Source organism: Astatotilapia calliptera, chromosome 4 (assembly GCF_900246225.1).
Source record: "Astatotilapia calliptera chromosome 4, fAstCal1.2, whole genome shotgun sequence".
Classification (NCBI taxonomy): Eukaryota; Metazoa; Chordata; class Actinopteri; order Cichliformes; family Cichlidae; genus Astatotilapia; species Astatotilapia calliptera.
The window spans coordinates 11380433-11396169 of NC_039305.1; the positions used below are offsets into that span (position 1 = coordinate 11380433).

The window sequence follows — 15737 nt, forward strand, 5'->3', positions numbered from 1 at the left end:
CACACACACACACACACACACACACACACAGACGTGCGCACGCAAACAAACATTTCACTGATTGAGGAATGAACTGCACTATTTTACAGACTCTTCATTGAGCTCCTTGCATGTATTAGTCAGGCAGATCTACAGCTTGGCTCCTGAGCCTGGCCTCTCTACCTGGATAGTTAAAGAGGCAGCTGCTGGTTCATCAACAAGCCAGAACAGCTCGCCCTTAGTTGGGACAACTCGTGCTGCTGGAAACGGTGAAGCTTCTCCATCCTCCAACACTTCCTGCAAATAAAAAGAGAGAAATTAATGTGCTACAATAGCACAAACACAAAACTATAAAGCATGAGGTTATTACAGTTTAGCGTTTTCTAATTAGTTTTTTTTTTTCCATTTTGACTTTGTTTTTAAATTAAGTTTCAGTTAATTTTCAGATTTTTTCTATTTCTGTTCATTTTTTATTCTTTGAAAATATTTTAGTTTAGTTTTTATTAGTTTAAAGTTAACTTTTTAAATTATTATTTTATGGATTGTATATTGTTGGGTGTTTGTCAACAAAAACACACAACTGTTTGAAAACATCCAGAGTCTCAATAAACATGATAATCAGAGCCTCGTCAACAAGTTGTAATTACATTTTTACTAAACAAATACTAAAAACTTGCCTCTATATTTTTATTTAATTTGTTAGTTTTAAAGTTTGCAAAAGTTGTTTCAGATGTTTTGAAAAATCTAGTTTTCACATCTAGTTTTAGATTACTGTATAAAAATATAATAAATGAATAAATGCAATGATTTCTGCTCAAAGTCACATCTCTGGCTTATTTAGTCCCATCAGTGTTTCTTCTGGCCCCAGTCCTCCTTTCAACTATAAATATTGAGTCACATGGCCTAACCAAATTACCCTTGTTTCTTGGTGCGTCTCATTTTTGTCTCATCACTGTCAAAGTTTATTTATTGCGTTATGGAAATAGTAGGGTGTTAAGATTCAGAATTTGAGATGTGTATGTTCAGCAGACGCCCCTAAGTGTTACCTTCAAAACGGGTGCTTTGCTTCCTCCTGTTGATATAAAAGCCACACAACGTGCAGAGTTCACCGCTGGGAAAGTCATAGTTACACGCTGTGGCGGTGGTTTGGGAGAGTCGCTGATAGGAGCCACAATCTTCTTGGTTTCCTGAATATGGGGTGCACCCAAAGGCAATAACTAATCATTGCACCAAAAGTGACAATATGAGAACCAAAAGCGTATAATTTTAAACTAGCAAATATGAAGGCTCAGTTTCTCAGACATGGATTAAGCTAAAAAGCTTTTTTTTTCTCCACTGGAGCTGAACACGAAGCTTAATACATGTCTGGGAAACTGGATAATGTAACATGAGACAGATCTTTTTCAGACTTCTAACAAGGATAACTATGAAGACCATAAAATCCAAACTGTGCTGTCATAAAACCCAGTGATTATCCATGCATTGTCGAGAGAGTGACTGGAAAACTGCAGGGAGAAGACATTGTTTTCTTAGAGTAGCTAATTAGGAAACCACATCCAAAAGCAAACTCAGGCATTCTTCCACAAATGCTGTGCCAGAGTTCAGTCAAATGTGCTTGATATGCCTTTTATACAAAATAACGGAGAGATAATATTTAGAAGAACGCCCAAAATGCATTTTAAGAGCACGAAACATTGTTTTTAGGATCACGATGACATATTGTGTTACAAAATAAAACACATGTTTTGAATTAACTATAAATGATTCCTTTCTTAAAAAAGCTGTAATTTTGTATCTGCACTCATTCTTTTTCATAATAATTCAACATAGATCTATTGTAGAAGACAATTGTTCATTAGAATAAGAGCCCTCACCTCCAGAAGAGGGTGGTCTGGGAAAAGAGAACAGGTGTGTCCATCAGGCCCCATTCCCAACAGCAATAGGTCAAACACAGGGAAGTCATCATCTGGGAAGACCTGTGTGTTTTAACAGCGAAAATAATGATGTAAACATTCTGCAGACACTAAAATCTAAAAGCCTGTGATTGCTGTGTACCTCTTTCAGTTTACGCGTGTAATCCTCAGCGCACTCGTTCACTGGCAGAGAACAGTCGATCGTCAAGATCCCACTTTCGGGGATGTTGATCTTGGAAAATAACTGACTCTGCAACAAGATGAAAAGGTCTGCAGTTCATCCAACTGTAACAGAGCAACATACATTTATGTTAACACAAACACCAATTCAAAGAAACCTTGTACAGCCCGTAGGTGCTCTCTGGATCGTCAAAGGAAACCAGGCGCTCGTCGCAGAAACCGACCAACCACTTGCTGCAGTCCAGCTCTGACAGGGCAAGCAGCTCTTTGCTAAGCATGGACACAAGGCTTCCTCCAGAGAGTCCCAGAGTGAACCTGCCATGAGAGCCGATGGCCTTCTCAGCCCGTGAAGTCACCAGCTGGGCCAGGACTGGACCGAGCTCTGCTGATGAGGGGAAGACCAGGACTCTCCTTCCAGCCATGACTACACTCTGTGAGAAGGACTGACAAAGTAAGAAAGAAGAAAAGTGAACAACATATAAGGAAGTCAGTTACCAAACAGTTTTGCAAGCCATCATGCTATCTCTGTAAATGTGATTTACTCAGTCGTTTAATTTAATTTATTTTTAATTTTACACTGTTGTGAAGCTGTTATTTTTGCACTACTTTGAGCAAACTTAATTGGCTTGTCTTGTGATTAGACCACTCAAAAAAAGAAAAGAAAAAGAAAGCCATTAACGCAAGAGCAACAAAGCATCGCATCTTAAACCAACCAGCCTCGCAGGGCAACCTTTACCTCTACAAGTTCCCTCATAGTGACATTCATTTACCTTGTAGTTGGAATCTCTGAGGCAGATTATCGTGAGGATTTTCAGTTGGCAAATGGGCAAATGTAATTCACCACACTGCTTCCTGAAGCGAGTTTTCACCCACCAATCACATTCCGATTGATAACGTGCTGCATTCTGGTTAGCGTAGTCCTGAACAACAACCACGACGTCAAAGGCGTTAAAAAGTAAACGTAGGTTGCAATGAGCAAATCGCCCCGGAAGCTGTGGTAACTTTTACAAATCAACAATCATCCCTGATGTCAAAACAGGACTCTTTGTCAACATTAGCGCTAATTTTAAAGTTTTGTTTGTAATTGCGATGTTTCCTCCCAGCCGACAGATGGAAACACTGAACCCACTTCAGCCCCACTCGAGTTTTGGAGCGACACTCACGCGCACCTCGAAGGCATGCACATGCAGCTTTTCTCCTGCATTACATTTCAACAACATTTTTGCTGTGGCCATTAAGACCCCCGTGACAGCGTCAGGTCGTTCGCGTGATACTACTGGACCGTGACAGGAAAGCCAAAACAAAACAAACAGAAATCATGTCGACAGTCTTCTCTTTCCAGACGCAGCTCGTCTCCATCATGGATGCGTTATCCAAAACAGCTGTAATGGAAATAAGCAAACTGGTCGAAATCGAGTCAAAGATGCTCAAGATCGAGATAACTCGCGGGCGCAACGAAATTGCCTCGCTTACAGAGAAACTACAGCTGATGGAGAAGCTGCTTTATATGGCACAGGGGGGCAGGCAGGATGCGACAGAAGTGAGCTTAGTTGGAAGGGACGGTTTAGAAAACGGAGTACTGGAGACTGAAAGGACAAGACTTGAAATTAAAAGGTAGGTATGTTGCTTTGTGTGTATATTACGGAACGTAGCTGTTTGCTGTGTTCTTCTTGCTTGGTGTGTTTAATCTCAGTGTTTTTCATCCTAGTGAAATCCCGTGGGAAAGTTTTTCTTCTGAGACTGGCAGTTTGCATCAAGGTGAAGAGTATGCTGCAACAGAAGTAAGTCTGCAATAACCAGCCATTTATTTCTTGTTATCATAGCTGATTACTCTGTGGCTGATATTTATAATCAATGCCCTTCCCCCCCCCCCCCCCCCCCCCCTGTCTTATCAGCTTCCAAACCAACCCAAAGAGCACCCAGAACTGGTAGTGGTGAAAGAGGAGCCATGTGAGGTGGACAATGGAAACACTCAACAAGACAGGACAGCTGAAAACAGTGACTATAAATTTGCTTATTATGTCGGATTGCACAGCTGTATGTGAAATTCACGAGGACTTTCAGTAACCATGCTGGATTTGACTTTTCTGCTCATCATAGTTGTACAAAATTGTCATAACCTTCTATCATCAAGGTCATTTCTACAAAAAGAAAATCTGAATTTTAACTTGTACGTCTACTTTCAACAGGAAGAGAAACAGTCACAGACGCCCAGAAGGCTCCAAATGTGATGCAGCGTCCCAAACACATTGCAGACCACCAGCAGCCACTGTTTACTGATAGCTTTGTGCCTCTAAGCTCCCTGCCATCTTTCAGTGAAACAGTGAGGAGGGAAACGCACTGGAACCCACAGCTTACACCTGCCGACACAACCCTAGAAGTTGGGAAAAGCTTGGCTCAAAATATAACCTCCCAAAGCTTAAGTGTGCTCAGAAATATGAAGCTTCATAACTTGAGGAACTCAACCACTAAGAGGTTTGGCTGCTTGCAGTGTGGCAAGAGCTTCAGATGCTTTAGTCAGCTTGAAATACACCAGAGAAGCCATACTGGGGAGAAGCCATTCAGATGCACACTATGCGGAAAGCGATACGCACAAAAAGGACACCTGTATACACATCAGCGTACGCACACTGGGGAGAAGCCGTATCGTTGTCCTGTTTGTGGAAAGGGCTTTATTCAGAAATGCACACTCGATATGCATCAGCGTACACACACTGGAGAAAAACCCTTTGTTTGTATCAAATGTGGCAAAGGCTTTACAAAGAACTGCAATCTGAAAAAACACCTCGCAGTACACCTTGATCCTACTTCAAATGTATATGGTAGTGACTCCAGTGCACCAATGTTTAGTGGGACATTTGTAAATGGAACCTCTTAAGACATCAATCATATGTAACATCTGTATTTTTGTTCTGGAAAATAAAGTTATATTTGTTCCAGAATTGAGTTTTTGATGCTTGCTTTTCAAATGGTTTAATATTTTGGATGCATTTACTGTGTGTGTGTGTGTGTGTGTGTGTGTGTGTGTGTGTGTGTGTGTGTGTGTGTGTGTGTGTGTGTGTGTGGTTTAAAAAAAAATTACTCTAAGTTACACAGTTGCATATTTACATTTTTAAGTCAGGGAAACACAAGTAAAGCATTTGACAGCATTTTCCTTGGGCTGGCATTACTTGAGATGGTTCAGACCCACAACAGAAATTTGTGACTTGTCCATACCCATCTGAGATTGTGGGCTTAATGTTATGTTTATATTAGTTAATTAAATTAGCTATACAGATATATGCTGTGTGTACGCTATATAATAACTATATGCGGTGAAGAAATGGTTAGCAATGTTGACTCAGAGTAAGAAGGTTAGTGGATCTTCATCTAAGTCCTTCTTGCTGTTAGGAAACATTGCTATCCAGTGGACCACTATGCCATCTATATCACCCATTCACAAAACAATCATAATTAAACAGAAAATATTCTTAATCTTAAAAAAATCTGAATTAAGGATTTTAAAGTGCTTCATTGTTACCACTAGAGGGAAGTGATTCTAATAGAGTGATTTAAAAAGCCATATCAATGAAACTATTATCATGCCAGTTTCTACTATTAACTAACAATCACAAAATGAATGAATGAATGTTCTTCATAGTGACACTCATTTTGCTAAAAGTCACACCGATACTTATCATGCTGGCAACAAAGTTGTGTTGCAGATTTTAACAGTGACCGAGAGAGGGCGCTCAACATTACTGTGTATATTCTAAATAAGTACAGACGCTGTGAGAATAAAATAAAAAGATACATTTATTTGTTATACTTTGCTCGTTGTATGTGAATTCACAGTGGTTCCTTGCCATCGCAGGGCTGTGAATTGCACGGACAGTGTGGTGGAGAGGTTGGCAATAAGGTGTGATTTTAAAGAGATGTCTTTATTTCCACATATATTGTTATAATAGGGAGATAAAACATCTGTGCAGGCAGAAAACATATTCTAATGCTGCGTTGAATTTTCCACTGTGTTGTCTTCAGCAGCTTGGGGGTGGGGGCGAAGAAAGCGTGTTCCCACAATTCCTTGCGGCACAGCTGTACATTTCACATTTGATTAAAGGAGCTGCGTTCCTACGCTGAGAATCGTTTCAATATTTCCAAATACTGAGCCTCGCTGACGAAATGATGTGCGACACCACAAACCGCAGTTTTAGGACGCAGCTGGCCGTTATTCTGGATAAGCTAACAAAGGCGGCTCTGGTTGAAATAGGCAACCTGGCTGATGAGTGCTCCTCCGTCCTTCACACCGAGATATCCTTGCAGAAGACGGAGAACGAGGCGCTGAAGAAGAGGTGCTACTCTTTGGAGGTCCAGCTGAGAGCAGCGAGGGAGGCACAGACGTACCCCGAACACGTCAACAACAGCGTCAGTCGCCGGGATCGGCACCCTGCAGGTAAGAAATCGGTGCAGACTGGTACATACCAGGGGGCTTCCACATCCTGCATGATATTTATAGTATGGGGCTAGAATTACAGTGGACCGAATAGCTTTATTGCATATAATCTCTTCTGAGATTCTACTCTGCATACTGGTGATCATCATTCTCTAGCAAGTCCCAATGTTGCATGTTTCTCTTCTTCCAGAACAGCACCAACCTGCTCCAGCCATTGATGGAGTTTTTGGGAAGGACTGGTGCATGGACCTGTGGAGAGAAGAGAAGCTGCCCTCTCAAAGAAGAGAACCAGTGGAGACTGCCGCTACAACCAGCATGGGAGCTGCGGTTGGTGAATCAGTTGGAGTCTGGGTTTAAGTTTTGTATTTGTAACAAGCAGCAAACTAGCTGAATGATTGCTGTGTTCATAGCTACTTGTCATTTCTTGTTGGTAGGCAATCAATATGATGGAAAGAGAACCTGATCTGATTTTTGTCAAGGAGGAGATGTTTGATGATTATCCCATTGGACAGCAGAGGAGGCTCACAGACAACAGAAAAAGTAAGTGCATATTAAAAAGACACCAAACACAAGTCATAATCCCGTCCTGTGTGTGTACTGGTTTACAGTGGCTCTCTTTTTAACAGTTGTTGGGATGTTTGAAGAGGACAGCATGCTTCAAAGATCTGTTGATGATCTCCAACTTCACTCGGGGGAATTGAACAACTTCTCTATGACGACTGACAGTGAAATACAGCAACGCGCACAGCCGACAATTATGGACAAATTAATAGACGATGCGGCGATGGGCGCTCTGATTAACAACACAAATCCTCCTTCAGTTGCTACAGAATACTCAGACTATACGAACAGTATTCACATGAATGCAACCAAAGAACTCAACCTTCAGGAAAAACCGGTGAAGCCAACCAAACAGTTTGAGTGTTTATTTTGTGGAAAAATATTCAACTATTTAAGCAGCCTGAAAGTCCACATTAGGCGACACTCGGGCGAGAAGCCCTTCAGCTGCCCAGTGTGCGGAAAGAGGTTTGCACAGAAGACGTACCTGAAACTGCACCAACGTGTGCACTCGGGTGAAAAGCCGTACAGCTGTCCAGACTGTGGAAAAAGTTTTTCTCAGAAAAGCTCTTTGAATATACATATCCGGACACACACGGGTGTAAAGCCTTATAGCTGTGTGGATTGTGGGAAATGTTATGCGTACAAGTATGGTTTAAATCACCACCAGTGTTTTAATTTGTCGGTCAAACCAGAAGCTTTTGACAGAAGTGCTCTCAGTATCACCCACAGTTGCTCATCATCTGCCAACATGTCCATATAACCCTCAACGTGGTTTAAAAACATTATGAAGATTTGAAATACTTGTTCTATTACAAAACCAACTTTAATGCCCATGTGGTTATCATTACTGCTCATTCTTTGGCACGCTTTTAGCTTTGTTACAAATGCAAATTCAGCAACAGCCAACAACAGTATGGAAAATGTGTCCTTTTTTAAATGAGCCATTAGACTGATGGGATTCAGTTTGACAGGTTGGAGTCCCCAAGACATTTCACATCACGCTTAACAAGGAAATGATCAAAAATGAGAGAGAACTTCTGATCCATGATGAAAAAACAAAAACAAAAAAAGCTTTGCTGGCTTCTCATCCATGCACGTGTAACATGTTTAAATACCTCATGTTTCAGACCACAAAAGGCTTGCCCAAGCTGGTGGCAAAATAATTACTTTAGGCAGGTTCTCCATGATTTGCACATGTGTAGCATAAACCTTCAAACTACCTCTTCACATCAAAATAGAAGTAGATTAAATCAGTTTGTGTCATGTTTTATATTCCACATATGCCTAGACTTATGTTTAGGCAACATACATTGTTTCTTTGAAAAAAATGTTATTGATATTTAAAAAAAAATGCTTGTGTTTGTCATATAATATTTGAATGAATTCCAAAAAGTTTCAAGATTAAGTAGTGTTACTGTTTGAAATAAATATTTATATTGTGTTGAACTGTCTTAATGTCCAAACGGAGATTTACAACAAATGTTCCTGTAATAATTGCCCTGAACAGTCTACGCTGACCCAGCTCAGTGAATTATATTTACCAAAGAAAAATCTGTTCCTGAAACTCCTCCCCTTTGTACTCACATGCACGTTCATCGTTATAAACCTTGTAACTAAAACTGACAAATTTGTGAGTTTTGAACAAAAAAAGCAATTTTAAAAAGTAGAAAATGTAAGAAATTATATCATAATGTAAACATTTGCATTTTATTTGTAAAGTCAAAACACCAAACTACTAAAATATTTTTCTTCCATACAAGAGTTTTTAAGCACAACACTACAGACTACAATTTATTACAGACGTAACATTAACTATCCTTTTGCTAAAGTTTTAAAACCGTAGAAGAGGCGTCAAAGTTGATAAGTTACTTCAGTTTGTTACTGACTGACTGCTGCTATCATGTTCTTCACGTGTCTCCTAGGTATGGGCCTCTCGCCTACAACCTCTCGATTTCTATGTGCCATTAAATGATGGTTGAGGTTCACCTTCTGCGTGAAGGTTTTCCCACATTTAACACAGCGGAACGGTCTCTCGCCCGTATGGATGCGCAGATGACACTTCAGATTGCCTTTCTGGGTAAACCCTTTCCCACATAAGCTGCACCTGTGGGGTTTCTCACCTGTGTGGACAACGTAGTGAATCCTCAGAGCTGATGGGTTGGCAAAGCTCTTCCCGCACAACTCGCACGACTTACTGATTCTGTGAGATGGCACTGGAGGCAGGCAGCTGTGTGAGTTTAACTTGTTCCTGTGTGGGAAGTGTTGCTTACAGATGCTGCAAAAGTTTGACTTGTGTGACTTCATGTGGTGTGTTAGAGTGCCCTTGTGAAAGAATGTCCTGTTACATATTTGACAAGTAAATCTCTCTCTGTTTTGATTTCTGGAAGTTTCTGTGTTACGCACATTAAAGTCATCGTGAGACTCTTTATCCACAGCAGAGTCTTTTTCTGTACTGTCTACTGGCATTGTTTGCTGCTCCTCATGGCTGGGCCCAACTTCAGTAGTGTTCACTGCTGGCTCCTGCTGGCTTTCCTGAACAAACTGAACATCATCATCATCGTTGTCATCCTCTTCGATTGGAATGATATGAGTGCTGAAAGCTTCTTCTGTATCATTGATGGATACCACCTGCACAGATGGTTCTTCAATACCACCCACCGATACAACCTGTTCCCCATCTTGATCAAAAGACAGACTGCAAGTGCTGCCATCGAACGTGTAACCAACAGAAAGTTGCTCTGATTCCTCAGCCACGCTGTCTTCATGTTCTGCTGCACAAAAGCAAAAATTCAAACACTGAAAAAGCTACTAAAGCTGCTACATCTGCAGGGTATATTCCCCTGGCTAAGTTCTTCTTCCCTCACTTACCTTCTGTGCTGAGCGTTTCTTGCTGGCAGCGACTGACAGCATCCCCCTCGTAGTCTTCCTCTTTGATCTCAGTCACAGTTATTTGGTCAGATAGTGCTGTCACAGACTACAAAACAGAAAACATCCGATCCTAAATTGTAGTTTAATACAGCAATATGTTTGTAACAGTAACGCTTTGTCAGTTGTAACTAATGATGAAATGATCAGCAGCAAATTTTGATATAAAACCAAAACAAAAAGATGCTGTGGAAGATGTGCACGTGTTTAGATTTTTTAATATCATAAATACGCCATATTATTCCAAATGAATTGTTTAGCATTACTTTGTTTACATTTTATTATTAAACACATTTAAAATAAGGTCTGCTTTTCAATGTGCATAAGCAGAATGTGTGTACCCTGGTAATCAGTATTCTATATTAAACCATTTATATATGTTGCCTGTCTGGAAACTCTGTTATAAATTGCTCATAGGCATAAAGACAGCAAATACGTCATACCCGAGTCTAACTTGTTCTCACCTTATCAGGGGACTGTGGTGAGTCTGTGTATCTCTGCAGACTGTACGGGTCTCTGTCTTTCCATAGATTCATGCACCAATCTTTCCCAAAGATTCCCTCTATGGTGGGAGGCCCAGGCACTAAAGAAAGGTCAAACAATAAAAGTATGAAATAAACACACAACGAAATACAAAAGTGATGGCGATCACGAAATCAGATTTGCTTTTGCGAATAAATTCAGCTACCAGCAGCATCCTCGTCTCTGAAGCACATAGTTTGCACACCCACACTGCGATAACTTTTGCACAAACTAGGGGCGTCGCTTCTCACTATAGTCAGCTTGCACTCCAGGCTGTTTACTTTCTCTGCCAGGGCTGAATTTGCAAACAGGAGCTGAGACAGCTCCTGCCGCAGCTCAGCCGAGTCTTCGTCCACAAGTTTGCAGACCTGGCTCAAAGCAGACCTGGCCATCGTCTCCATGATGGACGAGAGCTGCGAGTGAAAAGAGCGGCGGCTCGCCATGGCTGCTGATTGTGGCTACGACACAAACAGCTCAGAGAAAGTATGCTTAAAATCCAACGTGCGATGTCGTTAGCTAGCAAAGAAAACGAAAACGCTCATTGGCTGAACACGTAACTAATCAAGCTAATCTGAGGTAACGATACACACAAAGCGGGACCCAAATAAATGTTGCAACTGTGACGTATTTCCGGTGGATGTAACCGGTCAGCTGCGTTGTATTAGAAAGCTTCCTGGTTTAGCAAATGAAAGCAGAAGCAGCTGACTGTCTCTTCATCAAATTAATTAAATGCAATACGTTTCCTCGCATATCGACGCAGATTTGAGCAGACCGCATCCGGGACCAACGCAGCTGCGAAAATGAACACGGAGAAAGACTTTTCGCCGTTGACGCCCAACATCGTCAGGGCTCTGAATGATAAACTGTACGAAAAGAGGAAAGTCGCAGCTCTAGAGATCGAGAAGCTGGTGCGGGAGTTTGTGGCTCAGAACAACGCCACTCAAATCAGACATGTGATCCAGATTTTAGCCTCGGAGTTTGCCCTCTCTCAACACCCGCACAGCCGGAAAGGGGGTCTCATTGGACTGGCAGCTTGCTCCATCGCCCTCGGAAAAGAGTCGGGTCTGTATCTGAAGGAGCTCATTGAGCCTGTACTCACGTGTTTCAATGACTCAGACAGCCGCTTGCGCTACTACGCCTGTGAGGCCCTCTATAACATAGTCAAAGTGGCTAGGGGAGCTGTGCTGCCCCACTTCAACCTGCTTTTTGATGGTCTCAGCAAACTTGCAGCAGATCCTGACCCAAATGTAAAAAGCGGATCTGAACTCCTTGATAGACTACTGAAAGACATTGTCACCGAAAGCAACAGTTTTGACTTAGTGGCATTTGTTCCACTGTTGAGAGAGAGAATCTACTCCAACAATCAGTATGCCAGGCAGTTTATAATTTCTTGGATTCATGTTCTGGAGTCTGTGCCAGACATCCACCTGTTAGACTATCTCCCTGAGATCTTGGATGGGCTCTTCCAGATCATGGGGGACAATAGCAAAGAGATTAGAAAGACCTGCGAGGTGGTGCTTGGAGAGTTTCTAAAGGAGATTAAGAAGATTCCCTCTACTGTGAAGTTTGCTGAGATGGCCAACATATTGGTTATCCACTGCCAGGCTGCAGATGAGACCAAATTAACAAATGATCTGATCCAGCTGACAGCTATGACATGGATGAGGGAGTTCATCCAGCTTGCGGGCAGAGTGATGCTTCCGTACTCTTCTGGCATCCTGACTGCAGTGCTGCCTTGCCTTTCCTATGATGACAGAAAGAAGAATACTAAAGAAGCTGCTAGTGCTTGTAATTACAGTCTAATGAAACTGGTCACTCCTGAGGATGATGAGGAAGAGGAGGAGGAAAGGCGTGAAAGCACAGGGTCACCATCTAAGGAAAATGACAAGCCCAAAACAGAGACAGACAGCAATGATATGCTGAATGCATCCCAGGAGTCTGTTAGTTTCAGCAATATCAGTTTCTTCACTCCAGCAAGTGCTGATAGGCCTCAGGTAACTCTGGACCTGGATGGCATTGTTCAGGTGTTGGACCGCCACCTTCATGACTCCTCCACTGGCATGATGACCCGCATAGCTGTGCTTAAATGGCTTTATCACCTCTACATCAAGACACCACGCAAAATGTTCCGCCACACAGACAGTCTCTTTCCCATGCTCCTGAAAACTCTGTCCGATGAGTCCGATGAGGTCATACTGAAAGATCTGGAGGTCTTAGCTGAGATAGCATCATCCCCTGCTGGCCAAACAGACCAAAATTTGTCCTGTGACAACGCTGACAATAAAGTGGTGCTCAAGGTACCAGAGAGTGTGAAGCCTGCACAGCAGTCCAGCACAGGATCCAAGGGGGTGGACTCATCCCCCTCCACTCCCAGTATGAACTCTTATTTTTACAAGTTCATGATCAACCTGCTCAAGCGTTTCAGTCTGGAGAGAAAGCTTTTGGAGAACAGAGGAGCTTTCATCATCAGACAGTTGTGTCTGTTGCTTCATGCAGAGAACATCTTCCACTCCATGGCTGACATCCTGTTGAAGGAGGAGGACCTTAAATTTGCATCCACCATGGTTCAGACACTCAACACTATCCTGCTCACCTCAGCTGAGCTCTTTGAGTTGCGCAACCAGCTGAAAGACCTGCGCACTCAGGAGAGCTGTGCTTTGTTTTGCTGCCTGTATCGTTCCTGGTGCCACAACCCTGTGGCGACTGTCTCACTTTGTTTCCTCACGCAGAACTACAAGCATGCCTATGATTTGATCCAAAAGTTTGGAAATCTCGAGGTTACAGTTGACTTCCTGATGGAGGTCGACAAGCTTGTACAGCTTATAGAAAGCCCCATTTTTACATACTTGCGTCTGCAGCTCCTCGATGTGGAGAACAACCCATACCTGATAAAGGCACTGTACGGTCTGCTGATGCTGCTGCCTCAGAGCCAGGCCTTTCAACTGCTCTCCCACCGCTTGAGTTGTGTTCCCAATCCAGAGCTCATGAGGACTGTAGATGAATCCAAGTATATGGACTCTAAACAGCACGTGGCTTCCAGACGTGCCTCTCACGCTCAGGTGGATTACAGTGAGCTGCTCCAGCATTTTGAACGTGTCCAGAGCAAACACCTTGAGGTACGACACCAGCGCTCTGGGCGTTCCTCTGATCACCATGACAGGAAGCTGATGTGAAGTTATTATACCATAGTAGGATGAGATTAAAAAAACAAATATCAAGGAGTGAAATAATAATATGGTTGTAAGATGAGAACTGTTACTGAAGCCAAATAGTATAACAATAGTAAGTCAAATTGTAAGTGTTTGCTAATGAAATACTAGGTAAAAAAAAATCAAATAATCAGAATATGTATTTAATACAGCACACTACAAGGCAAATTAATAGTTAATTTCTTCTGTGTAAATTTAGTATGGAAAATGTACATAGTTGCTCATAACTCATCTAATATTGGTCATATTAGGCAATATCTTGAGTTCCCATTATACCCTGTCAGTTTGTTTTTCTTTTTAAAGGTAAATTAAACATTCACTATGTTTCGTGTTAAACTGACAATCATTTACTTTAATCATTTATTCTAGAGTTAAATGGTGCACAAGTAATTCACCATGTAATTCAATTTCCACGTGAGCCACTGTATTTCTGTGGTATACTTTGTTTAGTAGTACTACTAGAGTTTATGTTCAGTTTGGCCTTAACCTCACTTCAGCCAGAAAAGAAATCTTTTTAAGATTGACTGCGCTAAAGTAAGACTTCAAACTTGAAGGAGCTGATGAATGGTCTATGCTGTTGTTTTGTTTCACAACAACTTACTTACACACTTTGAGCATTTAATTCTTTTGCTTTTTTTTTTTTGTACAGTGTCTGTTCTGCTTACTCATCAATGCTCTTTTGTCTTTCCACATTTGTCATTCCAATGTGAAAATGATTAAAGTGGACCATGTGATTCGAAACATTTCAGTGTTGTTTTTAAAATGTCTTAAAATAACAAATAATTACTATTTTGTTAATAGTCAGACATTTTCTTTTAGAAAGTTAAGCCAACTTTTGCACCATATTTTCAGTATTTAAATTATGTTTGAAGAGAAGGCGTTCTCAGTTTTGGTCACATTGGGACACTGACTGGGAGTTATTCTGTCATAATAGGCTGTTAATAGTAAAAAAAACAACAACAACAACAACAAAAATCCCCTCTCACCCCTGCTGGCGGTCAGTCCTTCAAGATCATGTCCTCTACCAGAGGCCTGGGAGCCTGAGGGTCTCTTAGCTGTTCCTAGGACTGCTCTCTTCTTAACAGAGATCTTAGATGTTGTTCCTGGAATCTGTCATATAAAACAGAAAATCCTTCTTTTTTGTTTTGTGTCAAAGAATTTATGTGAATTTATAAACAGTCTAGTGTTAACATTACATTACATAACATTACATATATTACATACTTGTTACTATCATTATAAGTATTATTATTGCTATTACTATTACAATTATTATTTTAGTCTTGGTTAATTGCTTTCCTCACTGTTTTTCTATTCTGTTTTAGGCCTGTAAGTGTATTGTTAATACCAAACCTTTTCTAGGATCTTACTTACATAAGGAATTCCTTAATTATTCCCAATGTTAATTAATTCTTCTACCAGAAAATGTATTTTAGTGCTGATCTTTGTACTTGAAAGAGGGAGTGACAGGATACACCCTGGACAGGTTACCAATCTATTGCAGGGGCACCTAAAAACAGTTTTCACTTAATCAATTATAATCATCGTGGCTCATACTTTGTCTTTTTTCATCACATACATACAAGAGGAATATTTTCACTTGTGTTCTTTAAATTTTACATTAGCCTAGCTTGAAACCTTCCTTTCATATGTGTTAATTTGTGGTGAAACTAAAGGCTCTCTCCCACTCTATTTGGCTACAAGGGGATACTTATTTGTATGTAATACATGCACAGTGATACAGATCTTTTTGGTACTGAGTTAAATTTCCAAATGGTGGATGATTGCTGCTGCAATGTATGTGGAAAAGCCTTCTTGACTAAAAGTGTCCTCTCTATTTTAAAGACTCTCGACTTCACACATCCATAGTGGCAAGCACATGGTGACAGATTTTTCCCACTCTATGTAGCTGATCAGGAGTGAACTGTAATACCTTCAAACCTCATCATGTGACTGAACACATAAATCCACAGAGCAAAGCAGCAATAATGTGTTTTCCTAATTATTTTGACCTCA

The 15737-nt window shown here is 41.2% G+C and overlaps 4 protein-coding genes across 5 annotated transcripts; 2 read left to right on the top strand and 2 right to left on the bottom strand.

Annotated features, from left to right (window-relative positions):
- Positions 1-6: 6 nt before the first annotated feature.
- On the bottom strand, positions 7-2924 carry pgls (6-phosphogluconolactonase). Its single transcript, XM_026164681.1, has 6 exons — positions 2843-2924; positions 2231-2515; positions 2035-2142; positions 1854-1955; positions 1026-1166; positions 7-276 (listed from the first exon to the last, which is right to left on the bottom strand). The coding sequence occupies exons 2-6, from the start codon at positions 2492-2494 to the stop codon at positions 130-132; spliced, it is 762 nt and encodes a 253-aa protein (XP_026020466.1). The 5' UTR covers positions 2495-2515; positions 2843-2924; the 3' UTR covers positions 7-129.
- A 158-nt stretch (positions 2925-3082) lies between these two features.
- LOC113021529 (gastrula zinc finger protein xFG20-1-like) lies at positions 3083-8511 on the top strand. Its single transcript, XM_026166286.1, has 9 exons — positions 3083-3686; positions 3781-3853; positions 3968-4070; positions 4262-4947; positions 6093-6102; positions 6193-6504; positions 6695-6831; positions 6939-7044; positions 7131-8511. The coding sequence occupies exons 1-9, from the start codon at positions 3391-3393 to the stop codon at positions 7823-7825; spliced, it is 2418 nt and encodes an 805-aa protein (XP_026022071.1). The 5' UTR covers positions 3083-3390; the 3' UTR covers positions 7826-8511.
- Positions 8512-8584: 73 nt separating this feature from the next.
- Positions 8585-10971, bottom strand: LOC113020584 (zinc finger protein 239-like). 2 transcript variants are annotated; one of them, XM_026164667.1, is made up of 4 exons: positions 10679-10971; positions 10455-10573; positions 9934-10039; positions 8585-9833 (listed from the first exon to the last, which is right to left on the bottom strand). In XM_026164667.1, exons 1-4 carry the CDS (start codon positions 10953-10955, stop codon positions 8944-8946), a joined length of 1392 nt encoding a protein of 463 aa, XP_026020452.1. In that variant the 5' UTR covers positions 10956-10971; the 3' UTR covers positions 8585-8943. The 2 variants fall into 2 exon arrangements, with proteins under 2 accessions (XP_026020452.1, XP_026020451.1); XM_026164666.1 differs by having other exon boundaries at positions 8585-9836.
- A 336-nt stretch (positions 10972-11307) lies between these two features.
- On the top strand, positions 11308-14462 carry vac14 (vac14 homolog (S. cerevisiae)). Its single transcript, XM_026164654.1, has one exon. It carries the CDS (start codon positions 11313-11315, stop codon positions 13683-13685), a length of 2373 nt encoding a protein of 790 aa, XP_026020439.1. The 5' UTR covers positions 11308-11312; the 3' UTR covers positions 13686-14462.
- Positions 14463-15737: the final 1275 nt, after the last annotated feature.

Bases quoted from the DNA above. Each gene is read 5' to 3' on its own strand.
- pgls (XM_026164681.1), bottom strand. From the start codon at position 2,494: ATGGCTGGAAGGAGAGTCCTGGTCTTCCCCTCATCAGCAGAGCTCGGT. The intron at 1,167-1,853 runs GTGAGGGCTCTT...CCCCATATTCAG, and splicing joins CAGACCACCCTCTTCTGGAG to GAAACCAAGAAGATTGTGGC. The intron at 277-1,025 runs GTAACACTTAGG...TTTTATTTGCAG, and splicing joins GCAAAGCACCCGTTTTGAAG to GAAGTGTTGGAGGATGGAGA.
- LOC113021529 (XM_026166286.1), top strand. From the start codon at position 3,391: ATGTCGACAGTCTTCTCTTTCCAGACGCAGCTCGTCTCCATCATGGAT. The intron at 3,854-3,967 runs GTAAGTCTGCAA...CTGTCTTATCAG, and splicing joins AAGAGTATGCTGCAACAGAA to CTTCCAAACCAACCCAAAGA. The intron at 6,505-6,694 runs GTAAGAAATCGG...CTCTTCTTCCAG, and splicing joins CCGGGATCGGCACCCTGCAG to AACAGCACCAACCTGCTCCA.
- LOC113020584 (XM_026164666.1), bottom strand. From the start codon at position 10,955: ATGGCGAGCCGCCGCTCTTTTCACTCGCAGCTCTCGTCCATCATGGAG. The intron at 10,574-10,678 runs GTAGCTGAATTT...ACCTTTCTTTAG, and splicing joins CAGAGACGAGGATGCTGCTG to TGCCTGGGCCTCCCACCATA. The intron at 9,837-9,933 runs GTAAGTGAGGGA...GCTTTTGTGCAG, and splicing joins AGAAACGCTCAGCACAGAAG to CAGAACATGAAGACAGCGTG.
- vac14 (XM_026164654.1), top strand. From the start codon at position 11,313: ATGAACACGGAGAAAGACTTTTCGCCGTTGACGCCCAACATCGTCAGG.